This window comes from Ptychodera flava, chromosome 9 (genome assembly GCF_041260155.1).
Source record: "Ptychodera flava strain L36383 chromosome 9, AS_Pfla_20210202, whole genome shotgun sequence".
NCBI lineage: Eukaryota > Metazoa > Hemichordata > Enteropneusta > Ptychoderidae > Ptychodera > Ptychodera flava.
The window spans coordinates 31,916,889-31,928,085 of record NC_091936.1 but is presented as its reverse complement, the minus strand read 5'-3'; the positions used below and the strand labels follow the sequence as shown (position 1 = coordinate 31,928,085).

General features: G+C 37.7%; 2 protein-coding genes across 4 annotated transcripts in view; one reads left to right on the top strand and one right to left on the bottom strand.

The window, feature by feature from the left end:
• Window positions 1-452: 452 nt before the first annotated feature.
• Window positions 453-6,314, bottom strand: LOC139140683 (uncharacterized). Of its 3 annotated transcripts, none has more exons than XM_070710060.1 (5): window positions 6,258-6,314; window positions 4,232-4,284; window positions 1,525-3,112; window positions 867-960; window positions 453-627 (listed from the first exon to the last, which is right to left on the bottom strand). In XM_070710060.1, exons 3-5 carry the CDS (start codon window positions 1,967-1,969, stop codon window positions 573-575), a joined length of 594 nt encoding a protein of 197 aa, XP_070566161.1. In that variant the 5' UTR covers window positions 1,970-3,112; window positions 4,232-4,284; window positions 6,258-6,314; the 3' UTR covers window positions 453-572. The 3 variants fall into 3 exon arrangements, with proteins under 3 accessions (XP_070566161.1, XP_070566162.1, XP_070566163.1); XM_070710061.1 differs by lacking the exon at window positions 6,258-6,314 and adding an exon at window positions 5,391-5,592; XM_070710062.1 differs by lacking the exon at window positions 6,258-6,314 and adding an exon at window positions 5,429-5,592.
• A 2,067-nt stretch (window positions 6,315-8,381) lies between these two features.
• LOC139140681 (unconventional myosin-Id-like) overlaps window positions 8,382-11,197 on the top strand; it is a 62,221-nt gene continuing 59,405 nt past the window's right edge. The window contains 1 exon segment of the mRNA XM_070710059.1: window positions 8,382-8,630. Coding sequence (XP_070566160.1) covers window positions 8,533-8,630 — 98 coding nt within the window. The 5' untranslated portion in view covers window positions 8,382-8,532.

Below are 11,197 nucleotides of genomic sequence, written 5' to 3'. Positions count from 1 at the left end.
TAAAAATTCTATCATGAGAAATTTCATGCAGAAAAATTAGAATGGTGTTATTCATGCAGATATGTTACCAATATCAGTATTGAAGGTAACAAAAAATTTCATGTCATCGTATCACTGATGACAGAAGAGTACATGTATATTTACTGGATATCTTACAGACAAAAAAGACCATTATGACAATGCACTCAACACTGCTATTCAACATTGCTGTTTTTCTTATGATCCACATTATTTGTTATTTGAAAAAATTCAAGACAATGTCACTGTGCCTCGTGGGAACTTGACTGTGCACTTGTAAACTGGAGAAAAGGCGGCTTACATTTGACTAGGACCACAGACAGGCAATGTTACTGAATTACCGGCTTGGTTCACTATGAGCTACACACAGATAGCATGACCTGTTGAAGTACGTATACTTAGGATATACTGTATCACATAATTACCTGTGAGAAGTACTTCCACTGTTTGTACTCTGTGTAGCTGGCGTGCCACCATTTCCGGTACCCCCTTTCTTATTAATCTTCGCTGTCTGTCTTCCTTTGCTTGTCTGTTCAGTCTTTCACCTGGAAACCTCATTGTCTTGTTCCTGTTTGTCCTTTCTTCATTTCCGGCTTTTCACACAAGATTCTTTAATTTAACAGCAGGATAAGGAATGCTCTCATTTCTGGCTGCATAGTTAGGGCACATGGCATTTAGCATGACAAAAAGTTTGGATGAGTCTACCAAAAAATCCTGATTGGCTATGTATCTAAAGTCAACGTCTTATGCAAGGAGTTGTGCATATGTTGGTGGATAAATGCTGGTTTTATGTAATTTCACTGTACTCAGTTCGCTGTCAGATGCATAGACACCTACAACTTTCTTACCTTTGAGCCTTAGCATCATCACTTTTCTTTCCCTGTTTCTTCTTTCTTCCGCTCTTCTTTTTCTGTATCCTCCCATTTTTCTGAATTGTAGAATCTTAATAGAAACAAATACAAAAAGACACCAATGAGCAAAGTGAAAAGAACACCATAAAAATGACATGATCTTCAAGATAAAAAAAAAATAAGTTTCATTCATACAGTACTGAGAGCTCTTAACAAGCCTGTATAATCAGTGTGCTTTCAATTCACTATGAAAACCTCAGCCTTTTAATCATAAATCTTCAATACACCGTCCCAGTGCTGAGCCCATGAACTTACACAGCATGACAATACATGTGCTTTTCCTCGTTAGTTACTTTGTTACTTTGTTTTTCACTTTGTTTCAACCTTTTCAACACTATAGTTTGACCCAAACCGATTGACAGAATATCTCGTCATTTTTGAAAATTGGGGTGGATTATCAATTTCCCAGGACATTCCTGGACTTTCTAGCAGTGTATAAGGACACTGTACCGGGAATTGGGGCAAACAGGTCAAAGGTGTTTTGTCTCACATCAAACTTTGTGTCCACAAGGGAAACTACTGATCATCCAATAAACTTTTGCATCACATTTCCTCCCATTTCTCATCATCAAGGAACAAAAATTCTGGTACATACCTTGTGCCTTTTCCACTTCTTTACTCTGTCCTCTCTGACGTGAGTTGTTGCTAGCTTTCTTCGCAGCTTTTTCATATGTGTTTGAGTTTGGCTTATTGCCACTTTTCTTCAAATCTTTCTGACAGGCTGTTTTAGTTGACTTTTTCAAGTTTTTCTTTGCATCATTTTGCTGTGTTACGCTGTTCTGAACTAACTTTTTGCTGTTTTCCTCCATTAATTCAACTTGAGCCTTCTCCGGTTCGTCTCGCAGTGCTTCAATTGCTATGACGCCGTTTCCAGAATATTTCGAATCATGTTCCTTGTTCTTAGCATTTCTACGAGAGACTTCAGATGCTGTGGTCATCTCCGCTTTCGTTGGCGACGTCTTTGCTGGCTCTTCATCCAACTCCAGTAGTTCTTTCACCACTTTCTCAACGTCTATTGGAAGACTGGCTAAGAATTTCATCAGTCTCCAGGTGAACTTTTTGATCCTTTTATTTCCCAGCTCACCTTATTGCAGTCATTACGTTTCCTTCTACCATCTTGATTCTTGTGATCCCTTGTTGCTGCAATGCTTATTCTCCTCTAGAGTGAGCTCTTCTATTTCGAGCAAATCTGTCTGAATGGCAGCATCTTTCTCTTCTTTTCTCCCAGTCATCTGGTTACCTTGTGTCTCATCCCCTCCAGTTTCATCTCCTGTGCCACCATCATCATCTGCTGTACCAGTACATCTGCCGGTGATGGCATCATATTCAGCATCATGGCTGGTCTGTGTGTCATTCAAACTTCTCTCCATCCTGTCACTTCTCAACTGCTCGTTATCACCGTCCGTTTCGTCCATCTCTGATGTCCTCTGCGTCTTTTCGGATCCACTGTCATGCTTCTCCGGCATTTCAAACATTCGTTCCTTCAATTTCTGAAGTTGGTTTCGGATAGACTTTGAATCTTCGTACTTGTTTGAATCTGCCTGGTTGAAAAGAAGTGCCCCATCATCCACACAGAGAGCTTGGGTTGCCCTCAGAGGGATGATATCTGTAGCAAGCTTTGATACCCCCGGACCAAAGTTTGTTTCGGTAATGGCAATCCGACTGAGGGACTTCTCAATGTCTTTCTTCTCTTCTGTATCTGACCATCGGTTATCTGATATCAGGGTACTGGCTGGTTGCTCAGGATTTTCCACCGTGATCTTATAGGAAACGCCATTTTTATCAGTACCTTCTCTGTTATTCTGCTTTTGTTTAGGAAGTCCTTGTCAACATAATCAACTATATTACCATCTTTGCACTTTTTGTTATCACAAACTTCATCAGTCACGCCCTTCTTAAAGACTTTGTGTGTTTTCTTGGCCCGTTCACCCTGCTGCTCTTTCTTCTGTGATGTTACATTGTTGCACTGTCTTTCTAATCTGTCTTCAAGCATATCTGCTGCTGGTGGGCTTTCCATCGGCCAGTCTTCTTCCAGAATACTGAGGTCCTTGCACCCTTCTTCATCAAGTTCATCCAGGATATATTTAGGTTTGGTTGTCCACTCACTGTTGTTGCTGTTGTAGCAAAGTATGTCGTCGCCGACCAACGTCTTAGGGGTGGTCTCATCATCCGTAGATGGACAGCTACATAAAATTGAAAACAGAGATTTGTCACGCCCAGGTAGATATAACATGCAAGCAACTAACATGATTGAATCCCCTTGTAAGTTGTTCCAAACTGCAAACTGTCTAACACTTGCAGAAGCTTTTCCTTTGCAAAGCTACTGTACATAATATCAATTTTAACTGAAAAATCAGTAATCGTCAAACTTTGCAGATCTACCAGGGTACTGGTGCTCTAGATTTCACCCAAAAAAAGTTAATGTCAACCTCTCTCTCTCTACTCTCCTCCACTACAAATGATTTCAAAAGATATTCATGGCACTATACACCAAATACTGTTGTGACATACATTCTCTACTCAAAAAAATTATGAAGTGAGGCTCCCTTTTGCACAAATCATTGAATAAATGTGTACTCTGCATTTCAGGTATGTCATATTCTCTTATCTTTTTCAGCGTCAACCGATACACAGTGTAAAGGTCGAATAAAGCTTCAGAGTTTACCAAGAAATGAGGTCAGTGACGGGTTTACTCTAAGCCCTTCATTGCTGTTTTGCCTATCAATGAAGGTATTTATACAATTGTTCACAATGGCAGATTTATTTGAGGAAAATGCTTGGAAAACTTAAAAGCCACCAGAAACAGTCTTCAAACAAGCTGTCGGCCTTTAATTGCTTTAATATCGTCTTACCAAACATACAAATGAATGGCGAGGCAGAAAATAAGGAAAGAAAGACATGGTAACGAAATATTCATGACATTTGTACTACACTCTATGTAAAGTGAAAGTGAAACTAATCCAGACACTGATAAAATGGCTGTTGTGGTTAAAACAAAAAAATTGACTCTTTTCTGTAGAAGATTTCAAAATTTGATGTTAGTATATCTTCAATTTATCACAGTGATAAAACTGACTAATGTGGATATTTAGTTTAATTCTGGCTAAACGCAAAGGGATTTTACGGTAAATCCTTCTATCTTAAGAACAACCCTTGTGACCTTGAAATCAAGCGTTTTTTTAAAAACATTTTTGAATACACTGTGCATCACTGGGCTCTTACAAAACATATATCATTTAAACGCAGGAAAATTGCCCCAAATCTGCCCTTTGAGCCACAAAAACTCAACCTTTGATACATACCTTTTATTGCTATCCGACTTCGAATCGGGACCCATGGTTCTAGTTACACAATTCTGAAAATAATCAAACAGTATAGTAGACAGTAATCGACTAAGTTCAATGTCAAATTTGATTCCCCCAAAAATTTTAAGTAATTTTCAAGTCAGCAGGTGCAACTGGCTTCAATGGAAGGCTGGACTGGCAAAGTCAACATATATGTTGGTCATTCCATTTTCACTCCACAGCCTATATCTATTTCAACACACAAGGATGTTCAAATTCTAAATTGTAAAGCAATACTCATGATTTGATAATCACCAGACATTCAAAGATAACTGACATATGGAAATCATTAAAGTCACTGTATTTGTAGCACAAGCTCATCATGAGAGTTGTCTTTACATGTAAACAATTTCTGCACTGACCACATGTCAACTAACACTGGCTCACCAATAAAAGGAAATTTACACATAACAAACCATGGGGACAGGGTTCAGACCACATTTGTCATTCTATAAACTTGGCAATTTTACCGAAATTGAGAACACAATCTAATGTAAAATGACAATGGTCTTGGTCATCCACATGAAACAATTAAATTCATCTTAATTTTGAAAACCTTTAGAACCTATTGTTACTATGAACATCATAAATAGATATATATTAAACTTTAAGTCCTTCTCCACAGTCTAGGTAACTTTGTGTTGAATCACTAGTCCGGCAGATATGTATCAGGATAGTTTGACAATTTGGCAAAGCTGACCTACTTAAATGCCGAACTCTTCACAAATCCCTTTTAACACGGCAAATATATGTACACTTTATAGAGCATTGTGATAAGTCCTGATCTTAATTTTAGAAAGATCAAACAGCCCTACTCTGAAATACATGAGCAGTAAAACCAAAAGAAGACTGCTTCATTTTTCTGCGCAAGATGGCTTCCACCTACTTGAAACAAATTTGTATTGTAGTTGTTGGACCGCTAAACTTAATCAAAATATTGCATCATCCTTCAGAAAATTTTCAAACACTCCTCAAAGACATGTTCTTCAATATGATTATCTCCTTTGCCAATTAAAACGTGCATTTTGCTTTTCCTCAAAAAACGATACCTTCCAGAAATACAAATGATTTCCATATGAAAACAAGACATACATATCCGCCATGTTTGAACTGTTACCTGCAGAACATGTATGGCGCAGTACACAAATTCTTCACCTTGTTATCGACAAAACTAGGATCCACTTGACAATCTGACATTTCCAACGCGAGATGAAAGCTGAAAAATGTTTGCAGTGAGACTCTTTAAGCCAGAGCGAGAGAAAACAATTAAAGTGTACATCAGCATAGGTGGAGGACCTAACTGGTGTCTAGACATTTATGCAAATTTAATGTCCATCAAGTCCAAATTTCTGAGAAAATGGGAAGTTGAACTTGCTGACAAGACAAAAATTTTCAATCACACCTCGAGTCCTGCGACGGAGATAGTTTTGAAAATAGAACAGCACCTAGAAAATCGGTAAAGGCAATGATTTTTCAGTATCTTGATGTCTGCTGTGGTTTAACAACGTCACTACTGATTTTTCAATTCTATTTCCTCGTACAGCTTCAGTCTGTCCCGACATGGCAGCTGCAGATGGCCCATGATCCTCTCTGCGGAGTCGACAGACCGAGGTCCATTCTGCTCTTTGGACTTGTACATTCCACGCCCCACATCCTTACCAAACCCACTTATTTGTGTTGAGCTTATCACTTGAACTTGAAAGTTAATGACATATGCTTGCAACTATCCCAAGCTGACGAACGATTTGGCAATGCCAGTGTACCTTGCAGAGGTGTTTTGACAACAAGTCTCCCACACGCTCCCAAATAATGCTGCTCAATTAATGTGTAGGCGACATAAATAACACATCATGTTAGCGAAAATCTACTAATATGATCGAAACTAGCATAGCCATACATTAATTGCACCAGATACTGTTATCTTTTACGTGAGCAGAAGCTTTGATTACATGCATTGATGAGGGGAAGAGAGAGACCAACTTACGAAGCGATGTTCCTCGCTTGATCGAATGCTCGATCACGCTCGATCACAAACTTAAAGGGTCATAGGATGACGTCATCTATATTTCAATAGCCCCCTAACCTGGTAATATTTTTCCTCTCTGTCTGGCAGGTACATGTAATGGTCTCAGTCAATGCGGTGTGTGGTAGAGTTCAAAATCGCAATTCTGTGTTTCACCAGCAGGCTTGTTTAAGTCCCTGCTCAACTCCAATATGTTATCATGAGCTGTATCAAACGTACATGGTGGCAAAATGGCGTAAACATAATCTGAGCAGAAATTGATAAAGCTATACGTTTATTTATTTGTTTGTTTGTTAAATATTTTTTGATTTGCTCATTTGTTTATTATTTATCAAGTGTTAGTCTTGTATATCATATTAATTTATCAGTAAATTTATTCATTCATTCATAGCTCATACTGTTTGTTTTTCTTTGTACTATTTCCTTATTCATTTTCAAAGGGTGAGGCACAATTACTCAGTGCACCAATTATCCCTTCATCGAATTCAGCCAACATGAAAGAAAGTTTATTGTCCTGCAACATGATCATGAAAACAAGGTAGGTCAGTTGACTCATTTTTAGCTAACTGTCACTCAATTAAACACAAAAATTGCAAATAATTTTGTTTTCATTGAAAATGGTTTACGGAGAAGCAATACACTGACAAAACGATGTTTTGCTAATTACAGAACAACTCCATGAGTCATCCCGGGGTCCCGATGTAAAAAAAATTTGCTAGGACCAACATTCGAATTCAGAGGCAGTGCGTGTCCATTCCCTTTGATGCTGGTTGTCGCCTTCAAAATAAAGCAGGCATCTACATGACCTAGTGAGAGACAGCAACCTGACACTTTATGTTTTTAGATAATTTTACAGAGGCAATTGACCGCGGCAAATCACTACCAAATAAATTGCACAGTTCAATCATTTTAGAAAATGGACGATTTAGAATTTAGACATTTAGGCATTAGACATAAAGACATAATGTTCACATAATGTTCAATCACTTAACAGTTGCAATCTGCCCATATAGCAAGTATCTTTGCCATGGACTATTTTTGCCAGCTACCAAAGCTAACTTCTGGGACAGTGCTTAAAAATCAAGGCATATAAGAGCAACAGGTACATAAGCATAAATAGAAAATAAATAAAGCGAAAATTTTACAACAGTTTCTACTATAGTTTCATGGTATACTTCTTGCAGCATTTTGAAAGCATTCATGAATTTATTTTTATTTGTGCACCGTGTTTTTTTCATATGAGAAAAAATTTAACTATGTCGGTATCGATTAAGGTTGATGAAATATGTTTCATTTATGATTATGTTGATTTGTCAAGTTGACAAATGTGATATCCCAAAACCACAGTACCTCCATCACATGGAGGGACTTTGTGTAAACCATAGACCCTAAAAGAAGTTATCATTTAGTCTAACTGTAAGAACAAGTAAAGTCAATCCTCTGTTTAGGTACCAGTAGCTGTAACTTTTGATGAGTTTTATTTGCCATTTCTATTGTGTCGATAGAAAGTTCTTGATGTACTCCCCAAAGCATGTTAAAACACCTACTATTTGCTAATAGGCATCTATACATGTAGAATACACTGTACATGTAATTGTTTACATTTGATTATTCTCGTCTGGACGAGTATTAATTCACTTGTCAACTATAATAATGCATTGTACACATGTACATGCTGAGTTGACAATTAAGCTGAACAATTTATCTCAAACATGGGACTAGACAAGAAACTGTAGGCTGACATTAAAAACAGAGAGCGATTTTGAAAAAATCATCAACACTAATACAGCTTCTGGCCCTTTTGCGGGCTGGCAGCTTTGAGAAATTTATGTATAGCGCCCGCTACGACTACTCCCGGAGATACTGTTGTTTGGTATAAGTTAAACATATTCTTCCTGCTATAGAAACAGGAAAGAAATAAAAATGTATGGATATTGGTTGTAAACTGCAGAGTCTCATCCCTTTGAACTCAAAACAATATCCTACAGAAGCAACGGTATGAATCTACCTGTATTTTAGAAGACACAAAAGCGGAGTCGCGGACTGAGCAGGGTGTCACGTGACTCCATTTGAACTGCGGCGCTAGCTATCCTGTGGCAAGCTGACAACACTATCGAGTGAGTGCTCGCCTTGTCGTCGGCTGAACATTGAGTTTTGGCTGAGTGGCCTAGTGGGTTGAACTCACATTCTCTGACGGGTCGGCTAGACGTTGTATGATCACAATCAACTGGGTAACATGGCTGAGCCACACGAAGGGCCTGAATATGGCAAAGGGGATTTTGTCCTCCTGGACACGGTGGACATGGCAAATTTCATGGCAAATTTGAAGTTAAGGTGAGACAGCCTATTTCTCATGTTGTCATTGGTAGCAGCATGTAGCTTCGCGTGTGTCGTTTTATGTGCGATTGATATGAACGGGTTGCCTTTATCACACTGTGTTTATCAGTATCTTACTTCGAATTCATACAGATATATTTTTAGCCAAGTCTTCGAATTAATCCTGTGACTTTAGCTTTTATATTGACTTTCGTTTGACAAATACTAAGTTTTTTATCGCTGTTTTAATCGAGATACTGCATTTTTCTGCCGTATATATCATGCATACTTTATGGCCGGATCCTCAACATTGCCCAAACCGTACCGGGCTTTGACCTGGGTGCGGCCAATGGGCCGGCCGGTCCGACCGGCGGTAAAATAAATTATGACAAGTTATTTGCAAATAACGGCCCCGCATATGTATGTGGGACTCGCATCCATTAAACGGCCAGCGCTCAGTCGCCGCACACAACCGTCAACTTGGGCACTTTACAGTGATGGATATCGATTTTCAGCCTTTGTTGAGTTAGGTACAGTGTGTGTACATACTTCACTGTTCAGATTTGGTGCATCTTCAATTGGAATGTGGATCACTTTACGGTTGTATCTTCACCAAGTACCGTGCCTAGATTTGATCATGTTTTTCGTGCAAGATATGACAAACTCATAAAATGTAAACAAGAATTACATTTTAATTTTTTTGGTTAAAAATTAAACATGAAAGTAATGACGAAATTAATGTACAGACAAAACGTTGTGATTTCAGACTAAAGCTTTTCTTCACACTTTTTTTTACTTTTGTTCGAAAAATGGTATACTTTGTGCACCAATCATGGCAGATAAGTCCGTGTAACTCTGAAAGGCAAGTTCAAAAGTTTACACACCAGCAAAAACTTGAACTTGAAACTAACATTTATAAACTTCAGCTGTATTTCATATTTCTTTGCCAAATTTACCCAGATACCTGTTTCAAAAGTCTTCCAGTCCTGTATTGATACACAGTGGCCTGTGGTTCAGCTATTTTAGAATGATAGTACTATTAGTACTGATATGAACTCAAAATAAAATAATTCAGTAAACCAGATAAAATTGTCGTAAATTTGCATGAGTTTCCACATTATTATCAAAATGTTCCAGAAAATTTTTTGAAGTAGTACATTCTTGTATATTTATTTGTAAGTATACTTTTATTTGATAAAACTATTGTAGAATGTGTTTATTCGGGTATTGTGACAGGTGAAGTCATTGTGAAATCTGAAAAGTGTTTCATTTTTCCAATGATTTTCAAAGGTTTGACTATGAGCAAAGATAAGTCTATGGTCTGCACATCCTTTGGAATCTGAATTTCACTCTGAGTCATCTTCGAAACCATTATTGAGCATAAGCCAATATTGCCGTATTATATTACCCTTCTGGCTCAGTCACATTCAAAAAGTGAAGTTTGAAAAAATAAATTGTACATCAGAGAAATGAAGTCAAACCACACCTTGGCATTTGCTTTCAAAAGCTGTTTAAATTTCAAGACTATGTGTTACACTACAGGATGTGAGAACCAAGCTATATGTACATTACTACAACCCACAGATAAAGAGGGAGGTGTATGTTCTTCCAATTGACTGCATGCATAATTTCCGCTGCCTACCGGAAGTGAGAAAGTTTTTGGTTTGATCGTAGACAGTCTCCATTCTACTGTCTTTGGTTTGATCTCAGATCACGATTCGATTTTTGTTTCCCTGCAATATTACATGTACTCCTTTCATTTGTTCTTACATTTGCAGTCAGAACCTTGATCGGCGGTCCCTCATACTACCAAATACGTTGTGAGCACAGATTTTTGTTTTACGCAACGGTAGTTAGCACACCTTCCCAAAGTCATCAATATTTAATTTGAAAGATTGATATCAAAGCAAGTTTGAAATGGTTTTATATACCCAATGCTCAGCGAGAGTCTAAAAAAATTGGGTCAGAGTTTCGGCTTTTGGACACACATCCTACCATTTATGGTAGTCACTCTCTCACTCTACCCACTCTCACTTATTACAAATAAATAATGGAAAACGTCTTTTGATTGGATGTGAACGTCAGCTTGAGTTGAGTAGCAATAAAGGTCACAACATCCGTCTCCTTTCAGATTTGGTTTCACCAAATGTATCCCCCGAAGTATTTCCCTCAGAGATATTAAAATTCTTTTGGTTGATTCTCTTTCAAATATAATCCTGTGAATTTGCTTTCACATTTTTTACTCTTTGAACGTACACTGCAAGCAAATCAAACCCTACAGATTACATGTACTTCCTAACTTTAGACATAAGTGACATAAGTAAGTAGTGTTGAGTTCCAAATATGTTCATTGCACTTAATATTTGTAACGATATCCACAAAGAAATATTTTCAGCATCTTTTGGGAGGCAGAAAACTTTTTAAGGTAGTACATGTATATGCCTTGAAAGTGCAATACCTAAAAGTTTGCTCAAACTTTCCTTAATGAGACTTTTAACCATTGTCTTACCAAATCAAGAATAAAAATCAGGGGTCACCATTCAAAGTTTAAACCAACTAATGTTATTAACTTAGATAATATGTCA

Coding starts and splice junctions, on each gene's coding strand:
- LOC139140683 (XM_070710060.1), bottom strand. CDS start 1,969: ATGAAATTCTTAGCCAGTCTTCCAATAGACGTTGAGAAAGTGGTGAAA. Junction 961..1,524: donor AGAAGTGGAAAAGGCACAAG/GTATGTACCAGA, acceptor GTTTCTATTAAG/ATTCTACAATTCAGAAAAAT. Junction 628..866: donor GATGATGCTAAGGCTCAAAG/GTAAGAAAGTTG, acceptor GTTAAATTAAAG/AATCTTGTGTGAAAAGCCGG.